The following is a 17711-nucleotide window of genomic DNA, read 5'->3' as shown; positions in this document are numbered from 1 at the left end:
GGACTGGTGATATTGGACATGATGCTTTGTTCCATTCAGCTGACCTCTTTCCAAAAGTGGGAATGTGGTACTTGTGTTTTGTGAATGCACTTATCAGTTCATTTTGTATTCCAGCATTAAAATATTACTGATGTACTCACTCTGTTGCTTAACATTCACTGTAAAATTAAACCTTAAATCAGTCATATCTGTGTGCTAAACCAGATCTCAGTCTTGTAAAAAAAAATTGCAGAAATGACATCGGCCACCCTACATTTGTTTCCAAAATGGCACTTCCTCATTAATGAAACATCGATTAATGCACTTCAATTAGCAATTCTAGCAAATGCGCTCTGCTTTAAGATTGAATTTTTACAGTATTTTGGATTTGTAAAAACATTTTGTGATGTTTCTGTGAAAGTCTCTTTGTTCTCATTTAATGTAAAAATGAATGGTTCTTGTTATCCCTTCAACAACATTTTTAATACACATTTTACCAACAGGAGTTTGGTCTGAAATGTTGGTCATGAATAAATCAGTCTGAGTAGAGGAGCTGGAGTGTGTTGCTGTCACTTGTTTTCTAACCATAAAGTCTTTTGCCACAATCCATTTTCTAAAGTTCACATTTCACTGTTTTCTGGTTTTATGGCGGCCATCGCTGCCAGGAACAAGCTGTGTACTGAAATATCAGAAGACATTAGAAGAACACTTCAGCCAGTGATTCTTTACATTTTTATTCATCATATGGTGGTGTCCAAATTCTTATGGACCAAACTGTATTAAAAAATCAAATTTTATTAAATTTTTTAGCTAGCTTACATCATTGAATTAATATGGAAATCTTATAGGAGTATCACAGGCAGCATTAAGTCTCTGTTCCTCTCACTCAAATGAACAGCATTAATACACAATATATTAATAAATAGTTTTCCTAGTTTTACGTACACTTTGGTTCATGGCTGGAAATTGTGAAACTTACATTAACCTGACTAAAGGAGCTTCATTGTTCATTATTGTGACGTTATTATCGATACTGACAAACTTCCAGTCTGTCAAATAATATTCTTCATATTAATAAATGTAGCTCAGTTTTAACAGGAAGAAAATCAATGTGTCTTCTGACACAAGGAAAACTCTGACATGTGAAAAACATTTTCACATATTAAATTACGAGAACTGATCAAAACTGTTTTAATTCCACCATCTGGACGGCTGTTTTGATTAATTTTGCTCCTTGAAGCCACGATTCCTCTGAGTGTCCATTATCATGACAGTGTGTGTCTGCAGCTCATAGCATTAGAAGCTGCAGTGGTTTTATTAAGGCAGGTAAGAAGATCTTCTCCTGATCTAATGACAAGGCTTCACGAAAAATATCCACAAGTGAGTTTTCTCCTCTACCTTTTAAAAAAAACTCTGAATTACCTCCAGGGTGGTTTTTGCCTCCTCTGTTTTCCCTTGTAAATTTTCTGCTCAGTTTTTGTACGTTTTCCTTGTTTGGATACTTTAGATATAATTCTTGCTCTGTCTCTCATTGCCTCCAGAGACTGAATTCGGGCCAGGTAACCCTCTTTGGCCTCTGACTTTTCTCCTTCAATGAGCAAGTCGATGTATTCTGGAGTGCTCAGAGGGTTGGGCCTCAAGGCAATCTCTTTGAGCCGAGCGATGGATCGAGCTGACTCCTCTATGAGGGACATTATCTCATCTTGAAGGTTTGCAATCTCTTTCTCTTGCTTCTTTATGATTTGCTGAACAGTCAGCTTTGCTTGTGTAGCTTGTTCATACTTCTCCTTCATATCTTTCAGTGTCTGTTTCTCTTTGACTTTAACATACTCCCACCTGTACTTCTGGTTGAAATGCACCGTCCAAACACATTTTCCTGGGCACACGGTGCACCTGCCATCTTTCATGACTGGACAGCGATGCTTTTCCTGATCATCTGCGATTGTACAGGGGTAGTGGCATGTCATTGAACACTGTTGGCAGTTGGTGATATACTCTCCTTTTTTTGTGAGCTGGATTTGTTTTGGCTTGATAATTTCAACTTCAATCTCAAAATTTTCATTTGTGGAGATGTCAGCTTCCTGTTTTTGAAGTTTCTGTTTTGTCATCTTTATTTCTTCAAGTTTAGCTAATCCATCTTTAACTTGCAGCTGCAAACCTTCAACGGCTGTTTCAAGCTGCTTGCGCTCTTTAAGAACCTCTTTGGTCATCTGCAAGCTTTTGGTTGTTATTTGGTCTAAAGCAGTGAAAAAGTTTTTCATGCTTTTGGCACCCATGCTCCAAAACATTTCATCAAAGTTATCCACATCCATGTCTTTATCTGAATCTGCATTATCTGATTTGTCATTGATGGAACTGTTGTCTGCAAACAGTGCTGAATTGTTGAATTTGAAGTGGACAGGAAGTCCTGCATCTGTTTTAGGGCATGGGACTCCAGAGACATTAACTGCTTTGAGAACCGGTGGCCTCTGACCATCTGCGAATGTTACCAGCATCTGGATTTTTTCTGCCACATCTTTACCAAAAATGGACAGCACTGAATCAAACACATATTTCTGTGTTGGTGTTAGCCGTGAAAGAGAAGCCTGGGTCACAAAACACACAGCGTCAATCTCACTGACTCCCTCAGCAGAGGAGAAAAGACTCCGGATCTGCTCTGTGATCACCCTGTCTCTTTCTATCCCTCTTGTGTTCCTAAAACCAGGAGTGTCAACTATGGTCAACGAATATGGGATTTTAAATCCTTCTTGATGGTTGATTTTGTACACCGTGACTTCAGAGGTTTGACTTTCAGCTTGTGATCTCAACCCACCCTCATCAATTAACTTGAATCTGAAACTGTCTTTCCATTCTACACCAACGATGTAGTTGATCATTCCATTGATCAGAGTTGACTTTCCTGATCCAGCTGCTCCAAGAACCATTATTGTGCGATTTCGGCTGAAGCTTTCTTTGCCAAAACTGTAGCTCCTGTATCCATCTATGTCCATAGCTTCTTCCTTCAGAGGTAGCTTGTAGACTGAGGGTGATGCAGAATTTATGAGTTTGCTTTTACGTTTGAGGAATTCTGCCAAGCGCACAGATTCACACTTTTTTGTCCGCACGTTAACTGTGTTGCTTTCCTTGCTTCTACCAGCTACACCACAATCACATCTGACCCTGACAGCGTACTCTGTCTCTGGCTGAAGCCCAGATATGATGGCCTCTTCATCTTGTGAAACCATTTGGTTCCATTCAAAGTCTTCATGTGTCACGCCAGGAGCTGTTTTTGCATACTCTACAATGTAGCTCAAAATGTTGACACCATTGCCAATCTCTGCAGGTTTCTCCCAGCTAACTGACAGCTCATTTGAAATTGGGTCAGCTTGCAGTTTCCCAGGAGGACTAGTGGGTAAGGTTGTAATGGGACCACTGTCTTTACTGACTGGCCCTTTTCCAACTGAGCACACTGCTCTGCATCTGAACAAGTACTCTGTGTTAGGAGTCAGACTGGACACTGTGACTTCTCCAGCTGTCAATACTGTCATTTGCTGCCAGTCATCTTCTACACTGACCAAGTACTCAACAGAGTAGTGGATGATGTTTTCTGCTCCGAATCCTGGTGGGGAAATCTTCACTGTCACGCTGTTGTGGGTTGTGTCACTTACTGCTGGTTTTTCAGGCTTTGAAGGAGGTTCAAAGTTCTCACTGACCAAAGAGCCTTCTTTATAAAGGTGGATGCTCGCACCTTTCTTTTTCTCATTTGTTGTGCCTGCTATAAGGAAACTAATATTGTTGTCCATGTCGGTGTATGCAAACTCAATGAAGAGCTTTGCTTTTTGCCTCACAGCATCCATCACCTCCTGTGGAAAGTACCACTGAGCTTTCTCTACATCATAAGTCTGATATGTGATGTCTTGAGGACTCTCTGGTTGGGGTGTTTCCTTTAAGTACTTTGATAAATCTGAGAGGTATGGTTCATCATCCTCCAGTAAGGTGAAAGCAAAGCACACCGCATGCTTAGCACTGAGGATTTCTTGATCAAGCGCATTTCGAGATGTGACAATCTTGGTGTTTTTCATCATGTCGGTGAGTACTTTCAAGATGTTTATTTCTCTCTCTTTACAACTCATCCACTCACTCAGGTTTTTGTTGTTGAATGGAGAAGATTGTCTCTTTTTCAACACCTCTGCAAGCACAGCCTCCTCTTCCCCTCCTCCCCGGATTGATGGAAGTTTCTTTGCCAGGGTCCTCTGGAATTCCAGCTTGTACTCAGAGAGCAATTCTTTAAAGGTTTTTAGCTTTTTCCCAATCTGTGGGAATTGTTGGGTTGTGCTGTTTTTTATTGCATCATTGCACCTCATTTCCAGCTCACTGAAGACCTCCAGGACACTTTGCACCTCCGTCACTAATCTAATACTTATCTGACGGACAAGTCGTGCTGCAGCAGAATCTAAACTTTTCAGGGGCATCAGCCAGACCTTCACTGGCACGGCATTTTCTCCATTTGCTCCCAGTAATGTTGGTAGACTCTGGTAGACTTGTATTGCATCCTGAAAGGAAACAGGATTCCTCTGAAGGTTAAAGTCACCGTGGAATTTGCAGGAGAAATTTTGAACTTTTGAAATGTCTGTTTCACTCATTTGCAGGGAACCTTCACCTTCAGTTGCAAGGCAGGGAATCTTCTGAATCATCACCTTCAGGTTGCCCTCAATGTCTTGATGATCCTCCTTTTCAGACACCTCACGGTCAAATACAAAGAAGGCTTGTGCCCCATAAAGGATACTTGTGACTACATGTGTTGCCATTCCTTTATCAAAAACGTATTGATGTTTCACATTGTCTCTTCCAAGATGTTTCCTTGACAGCTTCTTGAACTTGGTTGTAGTTTTGTATTTGAGTGTCACTCTGGCCTGATTTTTGGAAATCTTACAGTCATTTAGGTATTTGGCAGAGTCCCCAACCTCTACCAGCCCACTCAGGAAACTTATCTTCAGGGAGGCGTCAACATTTAATGCTGAAGATTTGTCCTCAATCGATTCAGATGCAACTATCTCAAATTCACTGTTGGGTTGAGGTCTTTCTCGTATATTCTTTTCCAGCGCATCAGGATCCCACAGTGTCATGCCTGCAACAGAGGGAAAAATAAATGCACTTCTGACAGCACACATCAAAGCTCCAGATCTTTTCAGTATTTTTTTTTTAAATCCTTTGGGCAAAGTACATGATAGATGAGAATGTACATGGTGCATGATGGCTTTGTATGTACAGTACCATTCAAAACTTTGGACATGCCTTCTTATTCAATGGTTTTTATTTATTTATTTATTTATTTATTTATTTATTTTCTACATTACACTGTAGATTAATACCGCAGACATCAAAACTATGAAAGAACACATATGGGATTATGTAGAAAACAAAAAAGTGTTATATCAACCAGAATATGTTTTAATAAAAAAAAAAAAAAAAAAAAAAAAAACTCTGAATGAGAAGGTGTGTCCAAACACTGACTGGTACTGTATCTAATCAACCACTGAACTGACTTTGGTTAAGACATTTTCTACCCACAACTGACATCATGATTGAAAGATTTTTTTCTCAAAACGGTGGTGAAAGTAGACTCATTTTTGGACTTTGATATTATCAAACATGTTGTTGTATAACAGCAAACACACACAAGACATTTCTATCTTTTTGCACAGTTAAAAATGTGTTCTATACAAGATTACCAATTAAAGCATTTTATCAAATTAGTACAACAACAAAGTAATTACAGAAAGCACTGAAAACCAACTGTGATTGTTTAAGAGATTGTCAGTCATGATGTGGGAGTTACTTTGATCTTTTTTTCCTTGGATTTTCTGTTGGTGGAGTTTGGGTTCTATAGGTGGTGCTCTTTCCTTTGTTGAGTCAGTCACTATCATTGCTCAGGCTAAATACCAATGCCTCTTGTATTTATTTCCAAACAAAGCAGAAGCATAAAATACATCCCTTTCTATGCAGCATCATCATTTTCCAGGAAACAGTGACCAGACATTGAATGATCAGAGCACGAAATGGAAAGTGTTTTCATAAAATGGACAAAGGTTGGATCACTACTGTCATACATCAAATGGCAATAGTGCATCTACGACAAGAGAAATAAACAGTATTTATTTGAAAAGTTGCAGATTACGGAAACGTATTGCTGCCATGCCAGAAAAAGAAAAATGTATCAGTATCACATTATTACATGAAACGTTTATTAATATAACAAGATGTTTTTGACGTTTTAATATGATGTTTTCACGTTATTGCAGGATAGAACTTTGTCACGTTATAACAAGAAACTTTTTTATTGTAACAACATGAAATGAAAAGTTTCATGTTATACGATTTATAATGAATGAATATGAATATATATAATATAAATATAAATCGTACATTCTTATAACAAGAAAAGTTTCTTGTTATAATGTGATATGGTTGTATTTATGTAATAACATGAAAACATCATGTTAAAACGTTAAAATATCTTGTTATAATGTGAAAAACAACTTGTTATGACAATAAACTTTTCACATAATAATGTGATAGTGATACTCCTGGGTAAACCAATCAGAGCGCCGTCTCCCGTCCCCTTTAACAGCCAGGTGTGTCACACCTTGGTGTGTTGCTGTTCTAATGGAAGATTCTCCAGGTAAGAAGGAAGGCTTCTCTGCAGAGGAGACGGATCTGCTCGTGCACCGAGTGAAAGCTCACGAGCAGATCATCTACGGCAACAGCAGGACTCCATCTGAGCTCCCTGAGGTGAAGCAGCGTCCCTGTGTGTGGGACAAGCAGAGCGGACGCTCGCCGGCGCCCCCTATGGAGGCCAACATCACTGTCTTGATAATGAGCTTCAGAGAGCAGAGAAACCTGCAGCACTGACCTCAGAGCTGCGGTTTGTTGCTCAGTCACTTTCAGCCTCAAGACAGCAACGCAGCAACACTGCAGCTGAGCTCAGCTCATTATAAGAGCAACACGCCCATGGAGCTCAGATGGACACAAGACACTTTGCTGTTTGCACAACATGGACGCTGCATCATGCTTGGTCCTGCTTTGCACTGGGTGTAAGATAGGGGACAAAAACGTCTCACCAGGAATCAGGGAGTCTTTGCGGCAGTCGTACAGCATCCCGAGGCTGAAAGGCCGACCGAGAGCTGACACCTCTATCGTTTTGCTGGATTTCTGGCCCATCGCTCAGCCTGTACTGGGCAAAATAAACAACAGTTTGTTAGTTCAAGTGACTCTCCTGCTTCCCTACTTGTTATTTACTTTCCACTTGCAGAGCTCCACTGAACTGGAATGAAATAAAGAGGCACACAAATCAAAATCAAATCAAAGCATGATTTTTTGGGGCGCTCCTCAAGGTCCTGCTGTGTCAATGTGATATTTTGGAGGAATTAAGAGGGCTAACAAAATTTGAGTAAATGTAACACAGAGTCACAAAAATATTCTTCAAGTTCAGTAATGACGTTTATACCAACTTTCTACCCTACCTTTGTCATGTAACTTAAAAATATTAATAAAAGACAATTTTGGCCTCCATTTAGGTTGCAGGAGTGATAATTAGCCATCCTCAACATCTGTTGTTGTGTTGTGGTTTCAGAATGGTGAAGACAGTTTCAGAACAATTAGACACAAAACAGGAAGTAGGCTCCAAACACACACACACACACACACACACACACACGTATATATATATATATATAAAACCCTAATCCTCAATTTGCAAGCGCTCAGTTGATTCATCTGTCCATCTCTTAAAAGTCCGAGTGCTCACTTTTTCCCTTTGTAAGACCGTTTTGCATGACGGCAAAAGGAGTATGGTGTCATGATCAGCTGATCCGATGGGAGGTATGGAAAACACCCTCAGAGCATGGTGTGTTAGTACTTTAACATGAACAAATAGTGAGGAGAGAAGCTGAAGAATATGAGAAAAAGAGATAGGTAGTTTTTATTTTGCCAAAATGTCTGTTGCCAACACAGAACTGCAGATAGTTTATTGGTTTATTTTAACTTTTTTTTTTTTTTGAGATTTCCACTCACATTGAGGCTCTGTGCTGCTGACTGGCTGCGGAACCACAGGAGAACAAATCATTTGGTTCCTAAATGGTTCCACATTTCCATCATCTCACAAACACACTCACGGAGGTCGAATATCTCCCTACATTCACTGCCCCCCACCCCGACAAACACACACCCTAACCCTAACCCTAACCCTCTAAGGCAGTAAGTAGCGCTGTCACACATGTACATGGTAACAACATCAGATGTGATGCAGAGAGGTACTTACAGGAGTCGTGTCTCGCTGAGATAAAGTGTGGCGTCTGTCTTCAGCGTCTGCAGGGAGGAGCCCCTACTCTTCCACTTCTGGACTGATGGAGAGTGTTTTCAGGAGGAGGAGGAGGAGGAGGAGGAGGAGGCTGCAGTCTCACCAGCAGAGGCTGATTTCTTGGAAATGGTCTGACTTCCCCTCAGTGTGCAGAGCTTACTTTCTTCCTATCAAGCTGATAAAGCCTCTGACAACCAGTTCAAAACACAAATCCAGTCCCACCCTGTTCTGTGCATGAAACAAGAGTCCCACTCAGTATAATATGATAATAATAATAAAATGAGAACAATGACATATCAAAATATCAACATCTAAATGGTAAATAAACTGCTATTCTCTGTATTTTTTCTATTTTTTTATTGTATTTTATCTTATTTAATTTTTTTTACAATTTTTTATGCTATTTCATTATTACTTCAACTTCTGATTGTTTTTTTAGGCAAGACATCAACTGTTTACATTTCAAATATTGAGAGTTTTGTGGAAATTGATGGCAAATTGAACATTTACTGGAATGTTTTCCATCAACCGGCCTGTGACGCTCTCAGATGGCAGACATCGCTCTCGCCTGAATCTAGTGAGTAGAAGATCTCACAGGCTTCAAATGTCCTCTGTTAGAATCATTTTTTGACAACAGTTATAATTTTGTAGCAACAATACTGTTTTTGTCTCAAATGAAACGTCACAATATATTTTAAATTACTGATTTCAATTCTCTGTCAACAAAGTACAGTTCTGGGGCATCCCGGTAGCTCAGTGGATAAAATCCCACTTATCAAGGCTGAGTCCTGATCGCAGGGTCCTGGGTTCAAATCCGACCTCAGGCCTTTTGCTGCAGCTCGTTCTCTCTCTGCCCTGCCATTTCCTTTCCTGTCTCTCTTTACTGTGACTGTAAAATAAAGCAGAAATGCCCCAAAAAATTATCTTTAAAAAAAAGTATAGCTTGACAAACTAAAACTTGTTTCGCAACACAAAGCAATCTGAGCGTTCGACAGTTTACAGATGACATGCAACGTTACATCAATTACAGAGTTAGAACTGAGTTGTGAGATTAATCTCAGAGTTCTGACTTTAATCTCAACATTTGGAGAAATTACACAATTTTGAATTTATTCTCACAATTCTGAAATTTTTCTCATAATTTGGAGGTTGATTACGGTTGGTTACTTCAGGAATTTCTGGCTTTCAAATAGAAAACATTGCTGATCTCCGTCCTTCCAGGTATTCAATGGGCAAGATTACAGAACCAGGTGACAGTGGGATTTATTATAAAAATTTACATCAATTGTGCTTGTTGGATGATCATAGAAAAACACTTCAAAATCAGTTTGAGTGACAGCAGTAGTGAAAAAAGTAAACATGACAGTTCAGCTCAGTGTCTCTTCATTCACTCAGCAGTAAAATGTCCACAACTGATACAAAAAAGTAGACAATAAATCAGCATCACTTGATTTGCCAAGTGCAGAGAGTGCAGCACCTTAACGTTTGAGTCCCAGTGAACAAGTTTTCATTCCAGCGTTAGGGTTAGGGTTAGGGTTAGGGTTTTGGATTCATAAAAACATTTTGTGATGTTTCTGTGAAACTCTCTGTTCTCATCTAATGTAAAAGTGAATGTTTCTTGTTGTTCCTTAAACAACATTTTTAATACACATTTTACCAACAGGAGTTTGGTCTGAAATGTTGGTCATGGATAAATCAGTCTGAGTAGATCTTGAGATTCACAATTCACTGTTTATAGTTTTATGGCGTATAGAAAAACACTTCAACCAGTGATTCTGTACATTTTTATTGATCATATGTTTTATTTCTGATTTGTGAAATCAGTCACATCATTTGATCAATAATCAAACTCCATTAAATCAGTGAAGGAAAGGACTTGGAGACCAATGCACACTCATAAAATATGTTTAATTAAAAATTAAAAGATCAAGAATTAAAAAAAAAAAATCAGACAAAAGAGTGATGAAAAGATTTTAAACAATAATAAAATACAGCAATAATAAAAAAAAAAAAACCTCAAGAATAAGATACTGAATAAAATCTAAAAGCTACATAAGAGTAAAATAAAATGTAGAATATAATATATAGGAACAATCGGCAAAATAACAATCAAACAAATACAGATAAAAATAATAAACAGAGTACCTATAAAACTCTAAAATTGTGAAACACTACAAAAAACCAGACCAAAAAGATGGGTTTTTAGTGTACGTTTAAAAGTGTCGATGTTTCCAGCTCCTCTCAGATCCTCCGGCAGGCTGTTCCAGAGTTTTGGTGCAACGTGGCTGAAAGGAGCATCGCCAAATGTTTTAGTTCTACTCTGTGGAACAGCCAAAAGAGAAGAGCCGGAGGATCTTTGGATTTAGTCCAAATGTATTTAGTTTAGAGGCCAGTTTCTCTCTCTGAGTCTTTAAACCAATAATTAGTAATTCTGTTTTGTCCTGGTAAAGCCGTAAAAAATTCTGTCACATCCAGGGCTTGATATCTAAAATGCGGTTAAAAGGGGAGTTAAGTGGTATGTTAATTAGTTAGTTAATTGGTAATTGCTATGTGGCCGTGTCTCCATGGCCACATAGCAATTACCAATTAACTAACTGAGCTGAGTATCATCAGCATAACTATGGAAAGTGATGACACTGCCCAGAGGTAACGTATCACCTCCATGTTTAAGATGCGATAAAATATAAAGACTATTAAGTCTACATTCTATATCCAGTGAGTCTGAATCCTGTAATATCTCCTGATAATCAAACTGGGTGGATTTAATGTACATCATGATGATTCTCTGAAAAAACAGAACCAAGGCGTTCACTCAACATAGCTGAGGTATATTTTTGAATCGACTTTCCCAGACCTTCAAAGTCCCCCTCCTCTCAAAAATGTGTTTTCTTCTGTTTCTGTTTCCTAAAATGTGTGACCTTGACTCTACTGGCTGTATCTGCTCTCAGTTTGGATATTGCTGCTTCACATGAACAAAATTAAAGGAACTAGGAGATTCACTGAAGAAACGTCTTTCCCTGGTAAGATTATGAAACCGTCGCAGGACAGGACGTCCTGGTTGTGTGAACAGGGCTCTGGTTATGAGTTGCTGTGCCATCAGTCAGGTGATGGGCAGGGACTATTTACATATTGATAGATCTGTACATGTTTAATCACCATCTGAACTTGCAAAATGGAGCTGTATCTTGGGGATCCTCTGTCAGTTGTTTGGTGTGTATGGTGTTCAAATCATCAAAGAACATCCTCATGTTTGTAGTATTTATGTCCCAATTCAGTTTGTCATCATCATCATCATCATCACAACCTGCACTATTTACATCTGGTGGATTGTTGGCTGCAAACAATGCAGAATTAGTGAATTTGAAGTGAACTGGCAGACCGCTGTCTGTTTTAGGATATGGGAACTTAGAAGATTTGATTACCTTGAGAACTGGTGGCAGCTCATCATCTGCAGATGTCACCAGAATCCTGATGTTCTCTGCCACATCTTCGTCAAAAAGTTTGAGCAGTGAATCAAACACATAGCGATATGATAATTTTGGCCCTGGGAAAGAGGCCTGGATCACCAAACACACTGCATCAATCTCACAGGCTAACATGAAGAGCCTGGAGATTATTTGTCTTACTCTACGTTTGAAGAAGAATACCTCTGAAGAAAATACTCTGTGATGAAAGTCTTCATTGTGAATAATGGTTAAAGAATATGGGATTTTAAATCCCTCTTTGTGGTGGATTTTGTATATGCTGATTTCCGATGTTTTGTCTTCTGAACTCAATGAACCCTCATCAATTAATTTGTATCTGAAATTGTCATTCCTCTCTACACCAACGATGTAGTTGATCATTCCATTGATAAGAGTGGACTTTCCTGATCCACTTGGTCCAAAAAGGAATATAGTGCGATTTCGTTTTGAGCTGTCTTTGCCAAAACTGTAGTACCTGCATCCATCTATGCCCATATCTTCTTCCTTCAGAGGCAGCTTGTAGACTGAGGGTGATGAATTCAGACGTCTGCTTTTATGTTTGAGCAATTCTGCAAGGCGCACTTTTGTTTTTGTCCACACATTAACTATGTTGCTTTCCTTGCTTCTACCAGCCGCACCATAATCACATCTGACCCTGACAGCGTACTCTGTCTCTGGCTGAAGCCCAGATATGATGGCCTTTTTAGCTTTTGACTCCATTTGGTTCCATTCAAGGTCTTCATGTTTCACACCAGGAGCTGTTTTTGCATACTCTACAATGTAGCTCAAAACTCTGACACCTTTACCAATCTCAGTAGGTTTCTCCCAGCTAAGTGACAGCTCATTTGCAATTGGTTCAGCTTGCAGTTTTCCAGGATGACTAGTGGGTAAGGTTGTAATGGGACCACTGACATCACTAGCTGGCCCTTTGCCAACTGAGCACACTGCTCTGCATCTGAACAAGTACTCTGTGTTAGGAGCCAGACTGGACACTGTGACTTCTCCAGCTGTCAATACTGTCATTTGCTGCCAGTCATCTTCTCCACTGACACAGTACTCAACAGAGTAGTGGGTGATGTTTTCTGTTCCAAATCCTGGTGGGGAAATCTTCACTGTCACACTGTTGTGGGTTGTGTCACTTACTGCTGGTTTTTCAGGCTTTGAAGGAGGTTCAAAGTTCTCACTGACCAAAGAGCCTTCTTTATAAAGGTGGATGCTCGCACCTTTCTTCTTCTCATTTGCTATGCCTGCTACAAGGAATGTAATATTATTGTCCATGTTAGTCTCTACAAACGCACTGAAGAGCTTTGCTTTTTGCCTCATTGCATTCCATATTTCATTCAAAAAACACCAATTTTCCTTTTTTACATCATAAGTCTGATATGTAATTTTTTTAGGACTCTCTGGTTGGGGTGTTTCCTTTAAGTATTTTGATAAATCTGAGAGGTATGGTTCATCATCCTCCAGTGAGGTGAAAGCAAAGCACACAGCATGCTCAGCACTGAGGATTTCCTCGTTTAGTGCATGGCGAGATGTGACAATCTTGGTGTTTTTCATCATGTTGGTGAGTGCTTTTAAGATGTTTATTTCTCTCTCTTTACAACTCATCCACTCACTCAGGTTTTTGTTGTTGAATGGAGAAGAATGTCTCTTTTTCAACACCTCTGCAAGCACAGCCTCCTCTTCCCTTCCTCCCCGGACTGATGGAAGTTTCTTTGCCAGGGTCCTCTGGAATTCCAGCTTGTACTCATAGTTCTTGAAAAGTTGTCATAGTTCTTGAAAAGTTGTCAGCTTTTTGCCAATCTGTGGGAATTGTCGGGTTGTGCTGTTTTTCATTGCATCATTACGCATCACTTCCAGCTCACTGAAGTCCTCCAGGATGCTCTTTGCCTCCATCACTAATCCACTACTTATCTGATGGACAAGTTGAGCTGCAGCAGAATCTAAAATTTTCAGGGGCATCAGCCAGACCTTCACTGGCACGGCATTTTCTCCATTTGCTCCCAGTAATTTTGGAAGACTCTGGTAGACTTGTATTGCATCCTGAAAGGACACAGGATTCCTCTGAAGGTTAAAGTCACCGTGGAATTTGCAGGAGAAGTTTTGAACATTTGCAGTATCTGTTTCTGTCATTTGCAGGGAATCTTGACCTTGTACTACAAGGCCTGGAATCTGCTCAATCATCATCTTCAGGTTGCCCTCAATGTCTTGATAATCCTCCTTTTCAGACACCTCACGGTCAAATACAAAGAAGGCTTGTGCCCCATAAAGGATACCTATGACCACATGTGTTGCTATTCCTTTATCAAAAATGTACTGATGTTTCACATTGTCTCTTCCAAGATGTTTCATTGACAGCTCCTGGTACTTGGTTGTAGTTTTGTATTTGAGTGTCACTCTGGCCTGTTTTTTGGAAATCTTACAGTCATTAAGGTATTTGGCAGAGCCCCCAACCTCTACCAGTCCAGCCAAGAAACTTGCCTTCAAGGATGCTTGGACATTTAATGCTGAAGATTTGTCGTCAAATGATTCAGATGCAACTATCTCAAATTCACTGTTGGGTTGGGGTTTTTCTCGTGCATCCTTCTCCAGGGCATCAGGGTCCCACAATGTCATGCCTGCAACACAGGGTGGGAAATGAGGAGTCAAGTTTATTTTTATCGCTGCACAGCCAGGCTGGATTTCTTAGCAGTAAATAAAACAAAAAATTAAAACACACAGTTAAATTGTATTTTGAACAGCAGTGGGTTCCTGTTCAAAATTCTAGACAAGGAGTTGTTGTGTACTTTAACTGAAAAATGATGATGACATCTCTCTCTACTGGCAAATTTTCCTTCCTGCAATCTCACACGGCTGCATCCTGGGTCAGACGGACACCAGGAGCTGTATTCAGAAATACTTCTAGTACTATGCTGCTGCTCGTGGAGAAAGTCTAAGAAATCTCAAAATTGGAACATTTCTGAGAATTTAGAAGATATTTTTCTATACCAATTATTTGAAATCCTTTAAAAGATAAAACCCACCAAATATATCCCGAAAATAATTATCCAGTTCTTCCTCTTTTTCTGTGAAATAGGTTGGGAGTTTTCCAAAAAAGAGCTTTGACGCATGGAGTGTTTTGTAATATCAGATAACTTATTTCATGAACTGAATATAGATTAAGATCTTGTGTTACAGCAGTCAGATATATGGGAGGAAATGGTCATTTATTGATATGAAAACATTTCAGATAATTTCTTTGAAAAGTGAAGATTTGGTGACGTTAAAGCCTTACCAGGGATCAGGGAGTCTTGGCGACAGTCGTACAGCATCCCGAGGTTGAAAGGCCGACCGAGCGCTGCCAGCTCTATCGTCTTGATGGCTTCAGGTTCCATTACTCAGCCTCGACTGGAGAAAATAGACAAGAGCATGTTCGTTCAGTCCAGTGATTCTCCTGCAGTCCTGCTGGTTATTTACTTTCTTCCTTAATAATGTTGGAATTACTGATAAAAACAAGATACTCAATGTCAATGAGTTAAACTAACAGGCACTGCAGGACCTCTTTAAGATACCTAATAAATTATTAATATATAAACTGGATATTACGTTGTTAGGGTAGTATACTCATGCTTATGAGTTGGCAAATCAGTAGGTTTTAACACAACATTTGAGCTAATTGCTCCATCTAGTGGTAAATTTTACTTCTGCAGTCTTGAACTAGTGAACTCGAAGCTGAAAAGTATGGGCAAAAGAAAATTGTAAGTAGATAACAAAACAATATTTGTGGTACAAAACTTTTGCCGACACAGAAGTGCAGATTGTGTATTTCTTTTTTAAAAAATGGTAGGTTGAACTATAAAATGTATTAAACCTTTTGAGCTTAATTTATGCAAGTTGATACCTGCTCTCATGAACTGGAACAGGGTGTAGTTCCAAACAACTGAATAGGTTATGCAAAGGAGCTCTAACTTTCAATACAGTAACAGCAAAACCTCAAGACTAGAGCCACTGGCTGCTGAGACAGAAAAACAGAGTGCAGTTCAGTCTTTTGTCAGTCGGGGGCGTGGTCCCCACTGACAAAAGACTGAACCACCTCAACTAACTTCTGTCAATGCAGAGGAGCAGCAGGTCTACCCTGAGCTCCTCGTTGTCTGATGTCTGAGCTCCTCACCCTCTTTCTAAGGGTGTGTCCAGCCACCCTGCAGAGGAAACCCATTTCTGCCACTCGTATCTGTGATCTCATTCTTTCGGTCACTACACAGAGCTTGTGACCACAGGTGAGGGTTGGAACACAGATTGATCAATAAATCAAGAGTCTTGCCTTTAGCTCAACTTCTTCTTCACCACAACGGTCCGGTACATTGACCATGTAACTGCTGCTACTGCCCTGATCTGTCTGTCAAAGTCCCTCTCCATTTTACCCTCAGCTGTGAACAAAACCCTGAGATACTTGAACTCCATCACTTGAGGCAGTAACTCACTACCAACAAGGAGAGGAAAAAACACTTTTCTCTGGCAGAGAACCATGGCCTCAGACTCTCAAAAGTGGAAACATGTTTACTTGGAGGTGGAATATCTCTAATATCTCTAATCCACATGGAGAGACAGAGAGACCGTGCAAAGGTGGTTGAGCAAGCTAGACAGTAGTTAAGAGAGAGAGTGGAGCTAGCAAAAACAAATTGTCAGAAAAGGTTTTGAGTCACCGCAACCACATGAGGTTCTTCTTGGTACAGGCATGAAAGTTTAGGCTGATAGACCCAATAGTTTCTGAGATTAGGAACACACACACACACACACACACACACACACACACACACGGATTTGTGGCTACAGCTTTCAGAGATTAAAAAAAATAATAATAAATGCATGTGCCCATTAAGTTGAGTTGTGTTGCTTTAAATACTGCATGTGACTGCATGCAGTTATACTGATTTACATTTAATTCCTGGAAACTTACCTTAATCTTAACCCAAACCACTACCTGCTTAAGCCTAACCTCAACCTCACCCTAAAGTTAGCTCACCTTCAAGTCTTCACCCCTAAAATTAATGATTTACACGAAGGGGACTTTTTGTCTCTATAAGGGAGGTGAGTCCCCACAACATGACTGTGTAACATTAGTAATACCTGGTACACACACACACACACACACACACACACACGTTATGCCCCTGAAAACAGGGAGGGATAATCACAAGAGTAATAAGGTGAACCTCATCATCAGAAATCATCAGAAATATCAGCAGTTTACAAACAGATTTACCCAACAGGTTAGTTGTAGTAGGATAGAAACCCTTTCAGTTACGACTGTAGAACCTAAAGTAATACTCTGAAACATAATTCTCATTTCTCATTAATTACTGGTAAATAATATGCAGCTGTACTTCAGCAATGTATCTCTGTGTAAGATACATCTACATTTGTATACATGAGTTCACCAAATAGCGGACACACTAGGTCCACTAACAAACATCTGCACGGCTCACATCCACACTTCACCATCCTCGGCAAAACTATTCTCTAACTTCGTCAAAATCTTACACAAATCCTACTGGAATTCCGACTCATTAGAAAATTATCAAAGCCACTTCAGCAGTGTGAAATACCAACAACATACCTGAAAACGTGGAGAAATAATCATGAGAGTGACAAGGTGGTGTTTCCTCAGAGAGACAGTGTTCACTCACAGGTGGAAAACGACTGACTGATGCGGACGGATGGAATTTATTCATGAAGACGAGGAGGACAAAGAGCAGCACACAGGTATATCTGGTCAAACCTGACCCGTAACCAGAAAGAAATGACGAGCGGGGGGTTAGAGGGGTGGGGTGGGGTGCGGGTGGGGGGTTCACTTTCACTGAAACCCACATCAAAAGCCGCTCTCAACTTTGTTAGTCTGCATAATGAACCGTTTTGTCAATTTGGATTTATTTGGCGACCTAAGTTTGGAT

General features: G+C 39.8%; 1 protein-coding gene and 1 pseudogene across 1 annotated transcript; both read right to left on the bottom strand.

The window, feature by feature from the left end:
* Positions 1 to 1397: 1397 nt before the first annotated feature.
* On the bottom strand, positions 1398 to 7179 carry LOC115375361 (uncharacterized). Its single transcript, XM_030074775.1, has 2 exons — positions 7080 to 7179; positions 1398 to 5086 (listed from the first exon to the last, which is right to left on the bottom strand). Exons 1-2 carry the CDS (start codon positions 7177 to 7179, stop codon positions 1398 to 1400), a joined length of 3789 nt encoding a protein of 1262 aa, XP_029930635.1.
* A 1662-nt stretch (positions 7180 to 8841) lies between these two features.
* On the bottom strand, positions 8842 to 17454 carry LOC115375360 (stonustoxin subunit alpha-like; annotated as a pseudogene).
* Positions 17455 to 17711: the final 257 nt, after the last annotated feature.

The sequence above is a fragment of the Myripristis murdjan genome, chromosome 17 (assembly GCF_902150065.1).
Source record: "Myripristis murdjan chromosome 17, fMyrMur1.1, whole genome shotgun sequence".
Lineage (NCBI taxonomy): Eukaryota > Metazoa > Chordata > Actinopteri > Holocentriformes > Holocentridae > Myripristis > Myripristis murdjan.
This window is presented reverse-complemented; position numbering and strand designations above follow the sequence as displayed.